Source organism: Molothrus aeneus, chromosome 6, assembly GCF_037042795.1.
Source record: "Molothrus aeneus isolate 106 chromosome 6, BPBGC_Maene_1.0, whole genome shotgun sequence".
Classification (NCBI taxonomy): Eukaryota; Metazoa; Chordata; class Aves; order Passeriformes; family Icteridae; genus Molothrus; species Molothrus aeneus.
This window is the reverse complement of record NC_089651.1, coordinates 29429191-29449837: the sequence shown is the minus strand read 5'-3', so window position 1 is coordinate 29449837 and position 20647 is coordinate 29429191. Positions and strand designations below refer to the sequence as shown.

Below are 20647 nucleotides of genomic sequence, written 5' to 3'. Positions count from 1 at the left end.
CCATCCTGCAGAATTTTAGCTCAGAACAGCCTCAAAGCACTGAAGAGCCCCTGCCTGCTACCATCACCTCTGGACAGATCAACGAAGCTACAGACAGGATGATGGGGCCAATTTCAAGTGCTTTTCTTCAAGAAAAAACAGTTTTTTAAGTTAATGTTAAGCCTTCATAATCAAATAGTTGAAAGTAGGAAACCCCTGTTCTGTCTGCATTAACATTCAGGCTGTTGTGAAAGGAAGGGGCAAATGATATGAAGGTCAAAAAATAAAATCTACAGGGCTTCATGGGTCCCTCTCCTAAGAAAAGAACCCATGGTTTATTTTTCTTAGATAGCTAGAGAAGGGCTGAAATAGCCAGTGTTCAGCAATTTAAAAGCATTGCCAATCTCTGAGGTCAGGCTGTCCTCAGATATAGCAGAGATGGTATAGAAGATGGAGAACAGATGGTCCCAAGAATTTTATAAACCAAATAATAATTTGCTCTCTGGAGAGGAATGGATAAAAGTCTAATTGTCTAAAAAAGAGTTCAAACCTCTCCATAGTCTTGCTTTATCGGGAAATTTTGCAGTTTCCTATGAAGACATACCTCTCCCAGGCTAACAATCACTTGGCAGTCTTCACAGAAATGAGTGATCCACAGGAGTGGCATTTTTAAGAATGAAACATCTTCTGTGACCCCGTTTTATCACAATGACTGCTTGTTTTTTATTGCACTGTGCAGTCCACATGGGAGCTTGTAGCTGCAGTCAGCACTGACTTACCCTGTCAAAGTGGTTGAAAGAAGCCCGGAACTCATTCATCTGTTCCTGGCTGATTCCTTTGGCATCACGGGTCAGGATCTGGTTTTCCACTTCGTTGATGGTTCTAGCAATTGTTGTTAGTAACTGCTCCCAGCCCACACGGATATGCTAGTAAAAGAGGTCAGGACAATATCAAAATTAAGAAGTCGCTCTTCTGCTTCTGAGGCCAGTGGATCAGATGTGCTACTTATTGCAAATTAAATGATCCCAGTGTTCAAGGCAGTCCCTGGTGTCCATTTCCTCAGAAAAGATTCCTTCTAATCTGCAGGTGTTTAAAACCTGAATTTTAACTGAAAAAACCTATACTGAAGAGGCTAATTTCTGATCTTTGTCTTTCTTAAGAAAAAGTTGGTCCTATTGCAAAATTCCTTTGCCTCATCAAAGCAGCATATTGGAGGCCTTTTACACAAATGAGAGGCAAGCACAGTGCTTCTAGGACTTACTTAAGCAGAGGACTCTCCTAACCAAGAAACTGAATAAAACACAGTGCTTGGAAGACACTGGTGCTCCCCTGCTTCTGCTCTTGCTTAATGGAAATGGCCAGAAACAAAAAAACAAATTTCAAAGCCTGTGTTCAGCTGGACTAATTTTGAACTCGGACTGCTCCCAAGAAGCCTCACATTATCAACAGGAAGCCAATAGACTTCTGTTGAACTTGTTTCTTCTGCCAGGTAGTGGCAGCTCAAAACCATCAGTGCTTCCCTTTCTAATCCCAGCTAACACAATCAGGTGGCAGGAGAAATGAGACTTGTCAATTTTTCAAGGAACACCGTGGGATTCAGGTTGTTTCTGTTGTCTATATTTGGAAGTACATTGGAATGGGTGGGCATGAAGTACAGTAAGGCAAAAATGAAATTCAGTGACATGTCATTGCACGCTTGGCCATATTATCAAGTTCTCTGTTTTCCTGAGAACCACAGCACATTGCCAGAGCTACATGTGGCTAACACTAACTGGCCACAGCAGATGAGGCTGTCTAGTTGCTGCCAGAATTTACCTCCATGGTGTAGTTGGTGTGCTTGTTGTCAAAGATAAGCGCCTCCTGGATCAGCTGGTGGTCTCCTTCCAGCTGGTCAATCTTTGGTTTGTAATTCACAATGCTTTTCTCGTACTGCCGCAAGTGGTTGAGCTGGTCCTCCAGGGTCCCGTGCATCTCTATTGAAATGCGGCCAATCTCCTGCATTAGCAAAGCCAAAAGAGTTAAGACTCCACTGAAAGGACAAGCCCCAACATGCTTGACATTTATTGCAGCAATTTCACTCTCACACAGCAGGATGATTCAAAAAAAATAATCTCATGGAGCAGTTACTTCACAGGAGCTGAGACAGTGTCAGCAAAAAATTTAGCACAGTGCTAAATGAACATTTTTCAAGTGAGGTGAATCACATAAGATGTGTCTAATACAAGGATACAAAAGAAAGGGAAGCTGCAGACCATAAGCTAGTAATCGACCAAGCCGAATCTTTTTCTGGTGTACGGTTCTTCATAGAGACATTTCTGTAACTGCTCTCTTCTTTCCAGCTCCTGCCATCAGTAATAGCTTCATATTTTTACATTTTATCAACTCCAATGACTTTAATTCACATCTTACCTAAAGAGAGATCTCTCTTAAAAATGTCTCCTCTGCAGATGTTTGGTATATTAGTTGTATTTATTTAGTCACATGTATCAAGACCATTGCTGTGCCAGCAATTACACGAACTGTCTCTGATTTAGGATTTTGAGTTTGTTGCATATAAACACAAATCTTAAAATACTAGTGCTCCTCATTGTAGGTAAGTAATTTTTTCTGGTACTACAGTTAGGGGATGAAAAGTACAAGCGCCTCAGTAACTAATATCAATCTTGGAATTCTTGATATTTTCTATGATGTTTCTCCTTCTGTAACTTGAAGAAAGAATGGCTGTGATGGTGGTCAACAGAAATAATGAATAATAGTATCAGTGAAGACCACAGAGGAAAACAGTGTTTCAAACTTTGCAAAGCCCTACCTCCATCTTGGTCTGGATCCAGGGTCCAATGACATTGGCCTGTGCGCCAAATTGTTTACGAAGCCGTTCATTTTGCTGCTGGCGGGCGTGTTCTTCCATCAGAGCTTGATCCCTTCTGGGAACCAGCTGCCGCACCTACAACAAGGAGTAACAACTCAGTGTGCAATTTAGACACACAAAGGCACATGTACAGGAAATGCAGAAGTTGCCACAAGGCAGGGAGGAGTGGGTCTTTGCACTGAATACAAGCAGTCATATGGTTTAAGTCACACTGGGCAAGCTCTCAGATTGTGAATCCTATCTGCTGTAGGATACACACAAACTCGTGTTAGGCCATGGAAGACCAGAGGCAGCTTCCATTCATTATTTGGAATTTTGGTGGCTAATGATAACTGAGTTGCAGGATTCTGTTCAGATCTCACATGGGTGATTTTGTTTGTTAATAAGAACCATAAGCACAACGGGTAGGGACAGTAGCTGCTCTTTTAGGATTACAGCAGGGAAAGGGTACTTGGCTGCAGAGACAGAACATCAGAGGGGCTGAATGGTGACAAAGGATACTGATTCACATGCTATACTTACCTGTAGGTCTACTGAAGACTAAAACCCTCAAAGCTTTCAAATCTAGCAACTTTCATTTAAAATTAGCATGTAAAAGGGAGTCTGTGCCTTAGGCAATTGTACCAAGTGTCTTTTCCACTTTCCAAGTATACAGCAACAGAGCCAAAACCAAATGACAAAACCTCACTAAACTCAGCAGTAAGCACAAGAGGGTAACTGCAGAGTAAATAATCCATTTCCTGGGCCCACAGTGGTTGAGCAGTGACACTGTCCTCCACTACCCTGCAAGGCTGGAAAGAACTCACATGTTCCCATTTGCCATTGATCTCATGTGGGGTGATTGTAGTGTAAGGATTCGTTCCTGCCATGTTGACATGGTATGTCTGGACAATCTTTGAGACTTCATTGTGGATTCCCAGGATGGCTTGTCGCTCCTTGTCTGCATCTGGCAAGGTGGCTTTGAACTGCTCATGAGCTGTGGTCAATCCCTGCAGAAGGAAGGCAGCAGCAAAGGGAGGGTAAGAACATTACTTATGGAATAGCCTCTTCAGCAAATGTACTCCTGAAGTGAGTGCAAAAGCTAGCATATTCCCAGGACACAATGCAGGCTACTCTACTACACTTTCCAGGTTCTCTCAGTATCATTAGATAAGAAGTTTTAAGTAGATAAATGATGTGAAGTCTTGTTTTCCCTCTCTTTCTGTCCCATGTTGACCAGGGACAGAGATCACATACCAAAAAAAGGAATAATAATGGCTATAATTTAGGGGAAACTATTTCTCCAACACTGCTCAGTGACTGCTTGTTAGCCTCTTCGGGGAAGAAGAGCTGACTACTAGAATTACTATTAAAAAAAGTCTCACTAGTTTAAATGTGCTGTATGCTCTTCTGCCACTAGGTATGCACTATTTCTACACCCAAAGTAACTCCAGGTGAGTACTGAGGTCAGATTCAATTTGGTCAGAGTCAGAACCAGGTGAAGGTCTTCCAGCCAACTGCAAACTTGCATAGGCATCAATGCTCCTGCTGCTGGAAAACAGCTCCTTGTTCCTGACCACAACAGGCCCTTCCCACTCCCCATCTCGCTGCGGTGCCCGGGCTGTGCTCCAAGGACTGAAGTTTGGGGCGTGCTTGCTGGTAGTTTGTAGCCAGCTGACAAGCCAGCTGGTCCTGGCTCATCTCCCACTGCTTCTACAGGCCTTTAAGGTACTTCATCCCAGAAACCTAGAAGATCAAGTCTAGGGAAAGAGGCAGGAAAATGCATGGGAAACAGAGGTGTGCGCAGGGATAAGCAAGGGAACAGTGTGGACAGAAGAAGGAATGAAGTAAACCATGTGATTGACTGCCCTCTCTCACAACACACACTGTTAACTACTTTCTGTAAAATTCCTTCCTTACAGGGTGACTCATTGCTTTGCAGCTGCTGTAGTGGCCATAGAGATGCAATGCAAGTCTGGGGGCTGGGAAAGACATTGCAAACACTCACAAGGAGACGATGGAAATGGTTAAGTGCTGTTTAGATTATTTTGCTTTAAGAAAGACTTAATGAACCCCTTTGTCCAGAAGGGAAGGATGGAAGAAACAAGTAACTGTCACACAGTAACTGTCACTACTGCCTCGCAGTCCTGGCTGTCCTGTTCCCTGTAGGTCTCTCTGTAGGCTGCCTCTCTGATGATGGTCACACTTCTGTCAGCTATTCTGGCAAAGACCTGACTTGAATTCTTTTCACAAGCCCATCAGGCAGGTGAAATAGAAGTCCCCACTACAATTCAGGAAAGAGTAATTCCTGCTCTCTAAGGTCTGCAAATTACCTGTGTACACCTCAAGTTGCTTTCCTAACATCCTTTCAGAAGGGGAAAAACTGAGATACTGTCTTTGTTGTCTTGGAGAAGGCAAGACAACTTTGATTTCAAATGGTTATTCAGCAACAAAATGGACAATTCTGGTTTTTCTTGCGCTCAGCACCAAAAACCAGCTAGTAGAAACCAGCTAGTAGCTCAACTGTCCTCATGGTATGTCCTATCACATAGGACCAAATGACCCTGGACACAACATTCCATGTAAGAATTGATCTGCAGACCCTGTAAGCAGCACTAAGCTTTGCTCATGTGGGTTAAGAAAAATTCCACAAGACCCTAAAAGGTTGTCTCAGTTTTCAGGTTTCCATTACTATGGCTCTGGAGTTACTCTGAAAAATCTGTTGTCAGTTTTTGTGTCCAGCTAGGATGATGTATGTATGCTTTATACCTATTCAGATCCAAGTTTTTGGAGAAAATAAAGGAAAAACATACTTATTTTTGTTTATCTTGATAAGGCTCACTCAATAGAGCAGAAGCACCAAAATATAACCTATAAATTCATACTACTCTGAATTCATACAACTCAGGAGACCCCAAACTTCTCACGGTCCCCACCTAACTGGTGCAAATGACTGCTCTGTACCTGGATCTCCTCAATGGTGTGAACGATGAATGTGTCCTGCAGGTCTTCCATGGCCCCTTCCATCCAGTTATTGAAAGGGGCAGCTCGTTTGGCATACTCCAGGTACAACTGGTCAATTGTTTCCAGTAGTTTCTCTGTCCTCTGTGCATGCACAAAAAGAAATAAAAGAAAATCAAGAGAGATGGTTGGGGAAGAATAATCACATAGATATATGGGTTGTCTAAGCTGCTCCTTCCTTTCAGACCTCCTTGGTGCTCCCTCCCAGGATGGCATGTCACTAAAAATCTCTCTGCTGTTAAGAGATTACACACTGGACAGAATTTTTCTAGGGGAAATAAAATAAATCCAAGGTCCTTTGAAATAAAACAAAACAAGGCAAAATTTCAGGCAGAATGAAATTACAAAACACGCTAAAAAGTAAAAATAAGTCAGTAGCCTGAGATAACAAATGGCATCATAACTGTGCTGAAAAAAAGCAGCCTAAGTGTACTGAAATGTAGGCCATGTTTACAGTGCAGGATGTTCCAGGAGTTCACAAGTGAGCTGATATTGCTTGTGGCCACTGCAGCTTGGCCCCCATGAATGCACTACCCAGAAGGTCCAACTTGTGACATGTCTCACCTCCAAGGCTTCTCTACGTTTCTGGGTTAGGGCACCCAGATTATCCCACTGATCACAGATCTTCTGGCACCTGGCATTGACACTGGGAGAGTCGTAATAGTCCAGCTCACTGTAAAGGGTGGGGAAAAAAATGACAAGAAGTCAAATAATGACCCTGCACAGAAATAAGAGAAACATGTTAGAAATCTTCATCCATCTTGAAGACAGATTCAGACAAAGAGCTCATGGTCACTGCAAATAAAGCAAGTCAGGATAATATCAGGATCTAGTTTAGGAGACACTATGTTATGCTGAACCAAACAGCATAGAACAGGACCACCCAAGGCCTCAACAAATACTGGGGCTGGCTATCTGGTGGGAATAACTTGCCAAAAAGGGGGAGGGAGCACAGACTTTTGCTCAAACTGGAAATAAGCAGATTATGATGAGAGCAATCTGCTCCTGTATTCTGCTTAAGAACATTATGCAGTCTAACAAACTGTGTCTTATACATCAGAATGGAAACAGAAGATTTTATTAGGAACACCAAGAAACTGCTTAAGATTGCCTTAAGAATTGCATAGTATAGGTGGCAAGGAATAGCTAAATTACATAACCCAGTAAATTTATTTAGGACAATCCCAAAATAACTGTGTAGTTTCTCTCCTATATGCCTGACAAGAAGCGCTTTGCTGACATGTCTATAGGCTGACACTCAAGGAACACAGGCTGGTAAAAGTATGACTGGGGAAAGGAGAACAAAGGGACGCACTAAAGCTTGTAGCCTTGCATTGCTTCACGCACTGCACATGGGCAAAGAGGGAGAAATCTGCAGAGGGAGACCAGCCAATTTGGGAAGTGTCAGCCTTGAGAGAAAAACCCAAAATAAATCACTGGGAATAAATCACTGAGTGACCCTGAGCCATCTGATGAGCAATCCTTTAGGTAGCAATGCAGGTTACACTCTTACCCCCCCAGCCTTGTTTCTTCATGCCATTTTATTGCCCTCCTGGGGCGTGTGGGTACAGCTGTTGGTGGAGTCCTCCAGTAAACTAGCCAGGTAACTGATGGGGGCTAAAAATAACTTCTTTTCCGGGTTTTTAATCCAGATCAGTTGCTTGATCTACTTTGCTGCAGAGCCAGCACTGCAGATGAAAGAACTCCTTCTGAAAGCCTAACCTTTAACACACCTGTGCTGGACCACTGCAGCCAGGGAGGCCAACGTGCCATGGCCCCAAATATTCCTGCCATGGGTAGCTGCAGTGGCTTCCTCCACACCCTCTGCATCTCTCTGTAAGTGTGTCTCTGCAGGAGAAAAGAGCTCTGCCATGATATTTCAGGGCATGGCCTCTTTGCTGAAATGGAAGATAGCTTTTACAACAAGAGCAGAGCCTGCTGTTCTCACACTTGAGAAGAAATAACCTCTCCCACAGCTTAAGCCTCAGTCTTCCCTGTTGCTCTTAGAGCTGCAGCTGCTTTGGCTGACTTGCAGTGTGCACTTTGGAAGTGGCAGGTCAGGTAATGCTTGCTGACTAGACAGACTCAGTTTTAATCTTACTGACATGGGGGATTGCCTTGAATCCTCCTCCTGTTCCAAGGTCAATCCTCCAGTGGAAAAGAGCAATTCTGTAAATCTCTGTTGTTAAAGAAGATAATGATCTTGATCCAATAATCCTAATTTTTTAGAGAAAAACAACTCTTCAGCCTGAGAGGACTGATCTTGGCCCGGACTCCAGATAGGCCAGTGTGATGTATAAATCTTTTAAAAATAGGAAACAGAGTCAAAACCAAGTAGTTTTAGACTGTTTGTTGCCAAGAAACATGCAGGGTTTCAAAACCTCCCTGTGCTGCAGCTGCTAGCTCTTTGCCTGCCTGGTACCTCTAGCAATCCTGATGAGCCCTTCATTTCTCCTGGTAAGCTGTATTATTCCAGGAAAAGGAGTGGAGCTGAATGTTTCCAAGCTGGAGTGAAGCAGGGAAAGAGCTGATCTGCTGCAAGGATGCCCAGCAGCAAATGCTGAACAGAATGCACACAGTGCAGGTACTCCTGGGGGAATGAATGAGACCACAATGGGCTCTTTCCTTCTGTTCCTGGAGAAGTATGACAGTATAACAAGTCTTAAATACAGCATGTGCCAGCAGCAGGTCAGACTCTTTAGGAAAGGGCTCATGGCAGCATAATGAACTGGAAGAGGATGGAAACTTGGCTTAGGAGTATAATTCTGCCTCCTCCTCAACAGCACCCATGGCTCATCCATTTTCTGGCCTGCTTTTCTGGTGTGTCCGGATACTGGATAGCAGTATCCTAGATACTGTTTGGAAACACTGGGAATTCCCAGCATTTTTGTATGGGGATGGATTTTTTGCTCTCCAAAGGGCAAAGCTGACTAAGCCTCCCTGGCCCCAAGGATGGGACGTGGCTGGGGTGCCGTACTTGAGCTCTTGTGCAATAGCAGCAATCTGTTCCACGCGGTCCTGGTGTGCAGCCAGGTCACTCTCAAAGGCCTCGTGTTTCTTCAGCAGGGCCTTGATCTCCGACAGGGTTGCAGTTTCGTAATCCTTCTGCTGCAGCATTGCTTCCTTACCTGGGGAGGGAGCCAAAGGACAGAAGAATGAAGGACAGGACCCAGGGTGGCCAAAGCCAGCTCTTGCCACCCAGGCACCCTCGAGGGCCCTTAAAAGGGCATCGGCCTCACTCCAGCTGCCCCACCTGAGGCTTGTCCCCAAGCCTGCTGGCCTAGAGAAGCTCAGTGCTCACTTTCAAACCACGAAGTGTGAGTTTGCCATTAACAACACAGAAGGGCACATAATGTAGCTTAAGCCAGCACTGTCACAGTTTACACTGGACTTGTCTCAGTATGTGCAAAATGGGTTATGCTGATCCTGTTAGAGCCAATGGCAGCATTTACTGTACAGGAACTTTTCCTCTGCTCTGTGGCTGCTCTCTTCTAGCCAAAGTTCTCACTTTGCCAGTTAGGAAATGCTAATGTTGACTGCATGATGCAGAACAGAGAATAAGCTGGTTTCCATACACTGCTTTCTAATAAAATAAGAAATAAATCTAGCCTTCTCAAGAGGAAACTCTCATGGAAGGACCCATGCACAATCCATCTCCTCCTCCCTACACAACAGTCAGCACTGTCTCAGGCTACAGGAAGCATGTAGGTTGGCATTACCATCTGTCCAGGACTCATGAATGGATGCCTTCTGCCGGAACTTCTCTGCCAGGTGATCCAGCCTCTCTAGCCTCCGGATCTCATTCAATAACCACTCCTCGTAGCCCTTCTCAGCCTGCTCTAGGCCACCCCAGGCATTGTTTATATCCTAGAGACAGAAACATGAGAAGGAAAGGCAAGTTAGAAGCTGGAGGGAAGATGTTCAGCAGCATTAGTCTCAGTGAGCTATATGGCTCCAACTGATGGGAGGGAGTGAGCATGGGCTTTTCATCTCACAGCGCTGTGCAGACAAGTCAGGGAGACAAAGTGTCAGACTTAAGGCAAGCAGGACTAGAAGCCCAGGATATAACCATTTACAGAAGAAAAGCCTCTCTAAAAACCTCTGGAGTTTTAAAGTTCCCCTACATCAAACTTTAACAAAACTCAACCGTTTCTGAATCAGAAAGAACAAAAGCCACCGAGACATCTCCTCATAAAGACATGCAACTTGTGAAGAGTCTCAGAGTCTGATTTAGACACAGAGAAGCAACAATCACTTGATCTTCTCCTATCATGGCCTCCCTGATCTGTATTTTTCAGAGTTCTTCTCACAGAATATGTCACTATGAAGGTGGGCATTCTCTGCCCACCCATGGGAGGAAAGGAGCTCTCGTTTTTTAGGCATGTTTCGGGTATACAGAAGCAGTCACCCACACTCACCGAGACCATTTTCCCTTCGGAGGGCATGAAGGCCGGCCTATTGCTGAGCCGCAGCTTGGTCTGCAGGGTGTTGAAATTGATCTCAAGTTGGCACTTCTCCTGGACCTTGGGGGGCTTGTGCAGGCGGCGGTAGTCCCGGAAGTCCTCCAGCTTCTGCTGCATGGCCTGCATGGTGTTCTCCGGGGCCCGGTTCTCCAGCCAGGGGATGGTGCGACGAATCCACTCCAGCAGCTGGGAGGAGCAATGACAAGAAGCCTTGAACTGAAAATTGTGCTGAAACTGCAGGTGTTGCTCTGTTTTCATAAGGGACCATTTACTTTTATGTTTGCTGTCAGAAAGATTCTGCCACCAGCAGGGCTCATAAAGGAAAGTTGGCCAGCTTTTTTGGAAGTACTTTTTTTTAATGAGCAGCACATTCCCTACCACACTAAGTAGTATTGCTAGTTGCAGCAGTGCCAATCCAACATGCTTAAGGCACAGTTTTTGCACAAGCAGGACCAAAACTATATCCTCAGATTATGTTAAAGCCTTAAGAATTTTGCTGGACTGTTGCATAACTAAAAGATGCTGTAAGCATCTTATCTCCAGAAGAATCTGACAGGAGAAATCAAGTTCTTGCCTTCAGTTCAGCCTTACACTTTTCCCACTCTAGCTTCCTCAAAGTCACTGTTGCTCCTTGAATACACCTCCATAACAAATCCATCTGGAGAGCTGGCAAAATGCTAATGCAATAGGCTGTCTAGAGTGTGAGTGGAGAAGTGCCCTATGCTTTTCACATCAGGCTGAAACCAGGCTTATGGGTTATGTTTGCCCTTCTATTGTCCATCTTTTCCCTACTTATCTACCACAAACATACTCCAGTCCACATTTGGTCTCTTGTAGTTTCCCTGTTGTCAGTCTGTCAGCCTTCTCAGTTAACAAAAGCAGCCTCCAGCTTGTATCTGACACATTCTTTCCATTATCAGTAAATGCATATTTCTTTCTTCAGGTATCACTAATTTTTATTCTCTGATCCAACTCCTGACTTCTACAGTATATTAAGATACAAGTTGTATGGAAGATGTAATGATCTTGTATAGTCCTGACAAATTCAAGTTAAACCAACTTGATTTTTCCTTCCATTTTAGCATTTCTGGGTTGGCTCCTAATAAACTGAGAAATTCAACGCTTCTCTGTGGAAATTTTTTGTTTTAAAGTAGATTGTCTTAAAGGTAACTTTGGTCCTTAATTTGAAGAGGAAAAACTAATTTTCCAGGGAAAATAGCAGTGGTTCAATAGCAATCCCCAAGATTACTTATCAGCATTAAATGCAATTCTTTTCTGCATACCACCACTCAGAAAACAACACCTACATCACTGGCCAGTTTTTCGTAGTCTTCCATGAGCTGTTCATTTTCTTGGTTGACTGCCAGCACCTTGCAGATCCGATTTGCTGCTGTCTCCGCCTAACAAAGAGAAGAAAAATGGAAGAAGGGTAAAATGTGAAAAAAAAAACCCAAACCAAAACCTGCAGCTTAGCTTCCTGCTACATACCTGCAGGTAAAATCTCCTACCCTTAGCCCTCTCAACCTATCTACACTTTGAGACATCTCGTCCTGACCTCTCTGCTTTCCATTTGGCCTTCTATAATGATTTGGTTTTTCCCTTCTATAATGATTTGGTTCTTCCCTTCTTCAGAGATTCTCAGCTGTACTGATTCTACCCTATATGTTGTGGGACAACCAATGTTTCTATACTTTTTCTGGAGCTGTTTCTGTAAGAGGGCCTTGTTGTTTGCTTCCTACCAGAGGGACCCTGGCTACCTCTTCACAAAGACAGGTAGAGTTTCTGCTGCTATCTCCACTCCCCACACCAGCATTCTGAGCTGGAACAGCAGTAACAGAGCAATGTCAAGCTGATGAGACTGTCTCCATACTTTTACCCCAGGAAAGAACTACCCAAAGAGAGTTAAGCCATAACCTAGACTTATGAGAAAACTCCTAATTTTGTTTGGAAGATAAAATGGTAGATACTCCTCTTAATCTTAAATTCTGCCCAGCAGAACTGTCTTCCAGTTTTCACTATATTTCTGGCACTGATTACAGGGCCACCTCCGTGGTGAAGCGTACACCTACCATATATTCAGAGTCTTATGATCCAGCTGAGAAGAGGATTTCTTTCCCCCCCACTTTTCTGGGTGATCTTTCTGCTTACTCTTCCAAAACAAGTCTCACAATAAAAAAATATCCTACTGCTACTATTTAGGTTTGGAGTTTTTTTCTTACTTTTTTTCTTTCTCTCCACTGTGAGACCAAAACCTGGTTCTCTGCAGCGAGCTCAACATGTCAGAACATGAATTTGGAAAGTAAGGAGCAGAAAAATCCCTGCTATGAAATCAGAAGCAGTGTCTGGCATGGGGGACATACAAGCAGGCTGATCCTTGCACAGAATGTATCTGTGGGTTATCAGCTTCCTTTATCATTACCCATGGTGTGTGCCATGCCACAAAGCCTGAGGAGATGCCCCTGTGATGCATCAGGGGATTCCTCAAACCCCTCTCAGCACAGTGCAGCTGTGACCGTGGTGCCTGAGGAAGGTGTTACAGGTACCCACGGGCCCCTCTGGGAGAACTACTCCTTAGAGAGGCTGAGTGCAAATAAGGAGGAGAGGGCAACACTACAGCAAACCAACTGTGAACGCTGTGTCCTGCCTCAAAACTACATTTAGAACTGATGCCAAAATAAGTTTTGCTGAGTTTATAGCCGGTATGTTTCAACCTTTTCCTATTTTTAAAAGACCTTTTATTATCTGTTTATTCAATCTTCAAGGACATTTGAGAAAAAAACTCTAATTTTTGCAGCTGATGTGAAGCAGCAAGAATAGCAATAAAGTCATAGGCTGCACAGTGATGTATGGATTGCTAAGGTCCCAGGGGACACAGCAATCTTATTCATTTGTAGAATGAAATGGAGCTGTTAAAACATCTATCCAGTCATCTGCCCCTTCACTAAAGTGGACCAGCTATGAGATACACAGATTATCAGCTAATTTAAAACACATCAGAGAGACCTGTACAGAAAAAGGAGCAGTTTCACTTAAAAAGAAACCTGCAAAAAGTGCAAACAATGGTTACATTTAAGAAAGCTTGTACTTTGACCTATTTTTAACTAAAGTTTGTACTCTAATGGAGTAGTTTTTGATATTCAGAGAAAACTATAGACATGGGACCAAATAGTATAGGAAAAAGACACTGCTAGAGCCCTACCATGATATGCCTAGTGACTGCAGGGAACTGGCAGTACCTAATGTTTATCTCAATCACTCCAGGAGAGGTGTTCTTTTAACTTTCTTATTTTTACACCCCATGAGCTCACTGCAGCAGCAGCCAGCTGTGCAGGCAGGATCCACTTCCACTGAGGCATATTTACATGTATCTGATGATAGACTTTCTCCAGCTGCCCAAGTTTAAATATGTGTGTTGAACAACTGTCCAAACAAAAAGACCCCAAGAATGTCAGCAGTTACGACATTATTTGTGTTATCCTAATGGCAGGAGTGTAGAGCTTTCTTTCCCCCACCAGTACTTGCGTCCCAATGGTTCTTGCCTTGGAACTGCTACTGCTCCAGGCAATAGTGTGCTGCTGCTGCTGCAGCCACAGGAAAGGCTCTTGGTGGCCACAATCACCATTAATATCACAAGCAACACGTTACACTGTGCTCTGAGCACGGTAGGACAAAAGGATGCCAGAGCTTTCAGGCAACCTTCACAAATACCCTCCACACTACTGCTAATGAGCTGATCCACAGTGATGGCAACCTCAAAACTAAAGTGAAACACTTTCATGTAAAAGAAGAGTGGCACACCAAGATGTTTACATGAGGCCAAGGCAGCTCCCCCTACACCTTCATTAGTTCAGTGGAAAAAGCTGTTTTGGCTTCCCCACACTGCTAAAGGCAACGATGCATTTAGGATGTTCATGCTGACTCCAAAAAAGCCAAGATGCCCACAAGGCACAGGGCTGGACTGAGAAGATGCAGAATCCTGGGCTCTGGAAGCTGCACACCTTTATTCTCAGAGAACCTGTGTGAGCTCATCAGCTTCAGTGCAGCACTGTGCTGACACACTGTACTGCTTGCACTCAGAGTCTTGGGGAGGGCAAGCTCATTTTGCTTGATACCACGCTGCTGTGTCGATGCACATGCTGTCTGGTGGAATCAAAATGAAAAACTGAATGGCAGGAATTTATGTGCCTTTTGTCTTTTCTGTACTTCTCAACCATAACTTGAACTGCTGAGGATAAGTGTAGAGTTTGCAGTCTCTCTAGTTCATGGATCCAAGTCTTTCTGCTGAGGAGGACCATGAAGGAAGGCATTCCCACAGTGCACTATGTAGGGATGCCTGCCTGTTGCTGTCCTCTAGCCTCAGGGGAAGATGCCTGGCTGCTGCTGTCCTCTGGCCTCGGAGGACCACTCCAAAATACTATACACCAAACACAATCTCTTAATAAAACAGTAAAACATTAGTTAGAAATTGCCACAAGTTTACAAAATATTAAGCCAACCAGTAGTCGCATGCATTTAGTGTGAAAGTCAGAAGCAGTTAGAAAACAAGCAAACCAACCAAAGCAAGTATACCTACAAATATATATATTTAAAAAAAGGCATAGAGAAAAAGCAGCCATCTACATACACAAGTCAGGCTGGGGACCCTGTACCTTCAAAGGCTCAGGATAAGAGAATGAAAGAAGCAGAAAGCGGTTCATGGGACTCTCCCTTCAGGCCTGCTGGCAGTAATGAAAAATCTGGATGAAAAATTGAGCGATATCACAGTAAGTCACCTAACCCTGCATGAGGTGGCAACACAGTAACATCTGGGCAGGGGCTTGTACTCAGCAACCACTTTGCATTTGCCTGCGGGTTTGAATATGTGTCACTTAGCAGCTGGCTAATTTATGACCACGGCAGCCCCAAAAAGGAGCTGTACCCCTCCTGCCAGGGCACAGTTGAGTTGCTGGCCCATTAGGACTGCTAAAAAATGAATCATGTAAGTCCCTGTAAGTCTGTTGGACTACATGGGATTGAAATGTTAATACTGAGACACTTCATGTATAGTTTTTGCCCCAGCTACGTGGTTCAGGTCCTGAGGCAAGCAGAAGACTGTTTTCAGTGATCCCAGCAGACTGAGCATCCACATAAATTGCTGATCAGAGCATGGAACCTGCTGAACAGGTTTCCAAATCATGGAATGGATGCAGAGAGAAAAGGAAGAGATTGGTAAGTGGCATGGCTGTTTCTGCAGCAGGCTGCAACTCCCCTCGTATTGTGGTTTGATGTTTCCTCATCTGGAGCTCCTCAGGTTAAGCAGACTGCATGGAGCAGTCCCTCAGGGGCACCTGGCAAACATCAGGCCTTTTCATGAGGCTGGCATGATTTCTGAAACTACAGTCTTCCTGCAAGTATCAGCTGGCTGGAACTTGCAGACTGGTCTTGAGTGTTTTGAACAAAAACCCACAGGATCCTAGCGGAAAAGTCATGACTACACCAATTATGCCAAATGGGCAAGTCTACTGCACTGCCGTGGGACACATTCCCAGTTCCTTGGAAACAAGACAGTATCATGTAATTTATATGAAACTGGGCAAAGAACAAAAAGCTTGAACTAAAGAGCTGCTCCCTGGAAACTACTGCTTGCATTTACCCTCTGAAAGCCAGCATCAGCATGGAAACTGAATCAATGCTGGGACCATCAGCACCGCTTTGCACAAAAGAGACAGAATCTTCCTGGAGTCAGATTAGCCCTCAAGCTGGGCAACACAAAGACTGTGTTTCAAATAGAAAAGGCCTGTCTGTAACACGAAGAACATAGTCTTGGATTTTGGATTTTACTGATCTAAAGTCTCCTATTTGAAACTAGCAGTAATCTTGTGGAAGGGCCACAGCCCAGGCAGGTAATGACATGGGAGAAAAGAATTGACCTTTTTCCTTCATTCAAAGGACTGCTGGGAAATTGCTTGCCCAAAAATGATCTGCAATATTTAGTTCAAAATATCCTGATGTCAGGCAAAGAGACTTTGGAGTAAAGAGGAATCAGAGGAAGAAGGAAAGCCTGAAGCTATGGAAATGGGCAAGGCAGAGGAAAGATAAAAAAGACATATAGGTGGTTTGGGAAACAGGAGAATTACAAGGGAGAAACAAGGAATGGAAATGAATTTGGGAAAGCTGAAGGCCTGGTAGAAATGAACTTCACGGCTGGAGCACAAAAGTGCTATGTAACCAGCTCACGGATGATTCAGCCTAGGAAAAGACCACTGACCTAGTGGAGTGTGGAAGGCAGGATGGCAGCCCAAGAGGGACAGGCTGTGATTTCCTGGAGTGGGCAGATTTGACTGTGGTAGTTCTGGAGGTGCACTGCCTGGTCAGGACAATGCCCATTAGTTACTGAAAGGGTACTGCCTCTGTCAGAGCAAACATCCGTTCATCTTCCAATGCCAGCTTTACCTAATGCTTTCTCCTCTCCTGTGCTGTGAGACTGGAGGGAAGGAGCAGCTCAAGTGTGTCCAAAAGGACATTTACATCGCTTCTCCAGCAAGATTACAGATGGCATATCCAAATGCATCACTGGACGCACTGGCTGCCCTGCAGACGCCCTGGGGCGGACGGGGGTCTGGCATTCCTCACTGGAGGACAGATGGGCAGGGCAGGGTGAAGGGAGGGGTTGTTAGCAGTAAAGTCTCACCTTCTGTGCCCCTGAGAAGGCGTGGTAGTAACATGAGACATAGGTCATTATGGCCTTCTCATCCGGCCTTAGCGTGCCTATAATATCTGTGCAGAGAAGGAAAAGAGGTTGAAAGGATAAAGTAAGAAGCAGCACATAGGATAAAACAAAACAATCATGGGTGGCGTGAGAGAGGGGGAGAAAACTTCCCATCATGCATTGCAGGACAGGCCAAACAGACTTCCATGCGGAGAGCTGGGAATTCGGACCAGAAGGTGGCTAGCAGTGTTGGCTTGTGGCTCAAAGCGGCACCCCTCCCTACCCCCCAATCCAGGGGGCTCCTGAGATGAGGATCTGGGCTCTGCACCTTCACAGCTGCAGTCTGGGGGCCCGGCCCAAGGATGCAAACAAGTTGTTTGGAGATCTGAACGCCCGCGCTCGAGGCCCTTCATACGCCAAGGAGCTGGAGATCAGAGCCTTCCCACGCAGTGCACTTCCTACACAGGAGCTGCTCTGCTGCAACGTGCACTGCCTGTTTCTACGGCACTCAAGTACAGGAGGCTGCTTGGTTTTGGCAAGAGACGTGTACAAGGTTTCACCCACAAAATGTTTTCCTTAAGTGACTCCATTACCAACAGGAAAATGGCTAAGCCAGAAGTAGCGAGGACTCAACTGCCTGGTTTCCAACATGGATGAGAAAAGAGGGGACAAAAAGGAAACAAATGAACAAAAACAGGCATCTCTGCCATGATAAACAATGCTCTGTTTACAAAACCACCGTGGATGTACTTGTTATACATGCTTTATAAGCCCCAGGTGAACTGGGACTGAATTTGTGGCACAACTTGAGAAGGCAGCAAGTTCAGACCTTAAAGCAAGGGTGCTGGAACCTGCAGCATACATAAGGCAAAAGATAAAGCTTTGGCCATTCATTAAACCCTTCACAAAACCTCAGTCAGCTTTGTTTCTCCATCTTTGGAAAACACAAAAAAAAAAAAAGAAAAAAAAAAGTGAATAGGTATCTGTAATTTCCCATGGGGGGAGGCTGTAGTTTCCTGCTGGGCAGAGCATCTATGTGGTGTTCTTTACTTTTTCTAAGACCAAGCATTCTAGCTCATTTACCAGGATCAAGAAGTCCAGGTTCTTGGCCATCAGGGCAGCAGTTCACAAGGCAAATGGAGAAGGCAGAGCTCCCCACTCCCTTAAATTTGCATGTGTGCCAAAGTGTGGCATACCTAAGTGCCACTGGAAGTACTGCTGACTAGAGGGAAATGGGATTCCTGGCTTCCTTGCCCCGTGTATTATATTTGGGGCACCACTTTGAACCAACAGCCAACTCTACCACGAACATAATAATAAAGATGCCCGTAGCTAGAGAGGAGAGAGAGAAAGAAAAAAAGGTTTGGACATTAGCAATGGCACCAGGTGTGCTCTGTGGAGGGAGCTTGGGATCCTGCGATACCTTCTGGGCTCCTGAGAAGGCGTGGTAGAAGCTAGAAACATAGGTCATGATGGCCTTCTCGTCAGGACGGGCAGTTCCAACAATGTCTGTCAAAAAAAACCTCACGTTAAGAGCACAATCAACTGATGGGAGGAAAGCAGAGGAGGGGTAGTGGAACCACAACTGTCCAGGAGGCCTGCTGCGGCGCAGGCGTGTCACAGCGATTCCACAGTGCTTCCCGGCGTTCCCCAGGAGATGTGTGTGTATCACAACCCAGGATCACCCTTCTGGTTCCCCTCCCTCATCATACAATTTCCTCCAGAGTCTGGCCAGGCTAAGGCAGCCATATGTCAGTATGTCTTGTGTCACAGCACTTCCCCGTCCTGAGAACATTACTGTGATTGGTGGATTGAATCAACCCAAACTGGCATCAGGATGACATGACTTTTATAGACATATTACATTGCAATTCCTCCGTGCAGTTCTCTTCTTCTGGAAAGATACTTTCTCCCTTCTTTTCCATGTCTCCCTCCTCCATTTCAACACAATGATGGCTTGAATTTCAAAAGGCCCTTTCATTAGTTTCAGTGGAAACTCAACACCTCCAGAGATCAGAATTAATGGTGTGGGGGAATGCACATTAGCTTGACTCCATGAGGGAGGAGAGAAATCAGTAAAGAGCAGTGAGAATTCCTGCCAGGGGCCCTCTTCATCACTGCTACTTTTGCTAAGATCTGAAGCTAGATCCGCTTATTTTGGAGGTATCTGTATTTCCTACAGAATGGCAGGAAACAGTTGAATTTACTGGAATCCTCATGATTTTTTTTTAACCTCAGCATGATGAATGCAGGGAAAGCAAAACTCATCTCTGGGGATGGGAAATACCTTCTAGGAATATGAACATCCTAGTTACTAAAATACAGGTTCACTGGGTTTGGCTGTCCTATTCCCACCTTTCCTCTTTGCTCCTCTCACTCCTTGATTTAACAAAAATGTTTAACTGCTTCCCCTGTCCAACTCAAGTCTGAAATACAGCTTCTACCATTGAAGCCCACTGACTTTAGTCAAACAGCCGACAACCAGTGAACTATTTCAGGCTGTTGTTTGTACTCCAGAGTTACAGTCTTCAAAATCTGTTGCCAAGCTGGTCCTGACAAGGCTCTGAAAAGTAATCCTTGCTGTCCCATTGGCCTCAGGGATTGCAGTTGTAATCAGCACCAAAAGCATCTCTGAACAACATAGAATTCTGTCTTGGTCTCCAGACTCAGTCAGTGAAGAATCTTCAGGCTAAACACTTCTGAGTAGTCAAGAAAAAGCAGTCTATAATAATGATAATAATATCATGCCCTCTGAAGGAAAAATACCAGCAATGTCAGAAAGACCACAGAAAAAAAACCCTGGAGCAAAAGGAACACAGGCCTACACCATCCACTAACTCAGTATTTGGCCTGATAATTGAAAGGGAACACTTCAGTCAGCAGATGACAGGTGTTAGTCATCTCTGCCTTGTGTGTCAACTCCAAGCTAAGATCTCCACGCTAGACTCGAAAGACTGAAGGACAGAGGAGGAAGAGGGAAGCAGAATATGTGACTCATTATTCCATTTTAACTTTTTCCCTATACAGTTACTACACAGTCATGCAGGGAACATTCAGAGGTTACTGGAATCTTGTACAAAAGGACTCCACCTAGAAGAGTGGAAAATTTCTTGAGAAAAAACAAGTTAAAAGCTGTTGGAATCTACTTTACCTTCTGCATCCAGCATCTTCGGAATATCCAGGTATTTTTCAGCCACATCAAAAGCTGTGTTTAGATTAGTGAGAGGATCATCCTGGGAAAGAAACAGAGGAAGAGCGTCAGCAGCAACTTTTAACAAGGTACACAGCATTTCTCTCAGAAAGAGCTTTGGTTCAGGCAACTGTGCTTGCCAGACAAAAATTGTGTGTGAAGCCTCATGTAGCAGGATGAAACAATTAGCTTCCTTTTGAAAGAAGAGCCTGGGGACTCTTGGTATGATAATCAACATACAGTCTATGCACTTGCAAAAAAAAAAAAAAAAGGAATAATGCGTTTTGTCTTGAATCCAGCTATAAGTAATGTTAGCTTCATATCATACTGATAGTAAATGATGAGACCACATCTCACATTTACATCTCATGCTTCTATTGGGTTTGCAAGTTCCATTTTAAAGAACTGCAGAGCCGTGTATCTGTTAGAACATCTAAGCAATACTGAAATAGTAACAA

The 20647-nt window shown here is 44.4% G+C and overlaps 1 protein-coding gene across 5 annotated transcripts in view; it reads right to left on the bottom strand.

Annotated features, from left to right (window-relative positions):
* ACTN1 (actinin alpha 1) overlaps positions 1-20647 on the bottom strand; it is an 86063-nt gene that overhangs the window by 5857 nt on the left and 59559 nt on the right. For 3 of the 5 annotated variants that reach the window (XM_066552961.1, XM_066552962.1, XM_066552958.1), the window contains exons 7-18: positions 20151-20232; positions 18423-18508; positions 11619-11711; positions 10267-10497; positions 9568-9715; positions 8826-8976; positions 6413-6521; positions 5792-5932; positions 3655-3837; positions 2789-2923; positions 1795-1974; positions 759-905 (exon numbers count right to left, since the gene is read on the bottom strand). In XM_066552961.1, coding sequence (XP_066409058.1) covers positions 759-905; positions 1795-1974; positions 2789-2923; positions 3655-3837; positions 5792-5932; positions 6413-6521; positions 8826-8976; positions 9568-9715; positions 10267-10497; positions 11619-11711; positions 18423-18508; positions 20151-20232 — 1686 coding nt within the window. Of the gene's footprint in view, positions 1-758; positions 906-1794; positions 1975-2788; positions 2924-3654; positions 3838-5791; positions 5933-6412; positions 6522-8825; positions 8977-9567; positions 9716-10266; positions 10498-11618; positions 11712-16981; positions 17068-18422; positions 18509-20150; positions 20233-20647 lie in introns of all 5 variants that reach the window. The other 2 variants (XM_066552960.1, XM_066552959.1) reach the window with 1 other exon arrangement.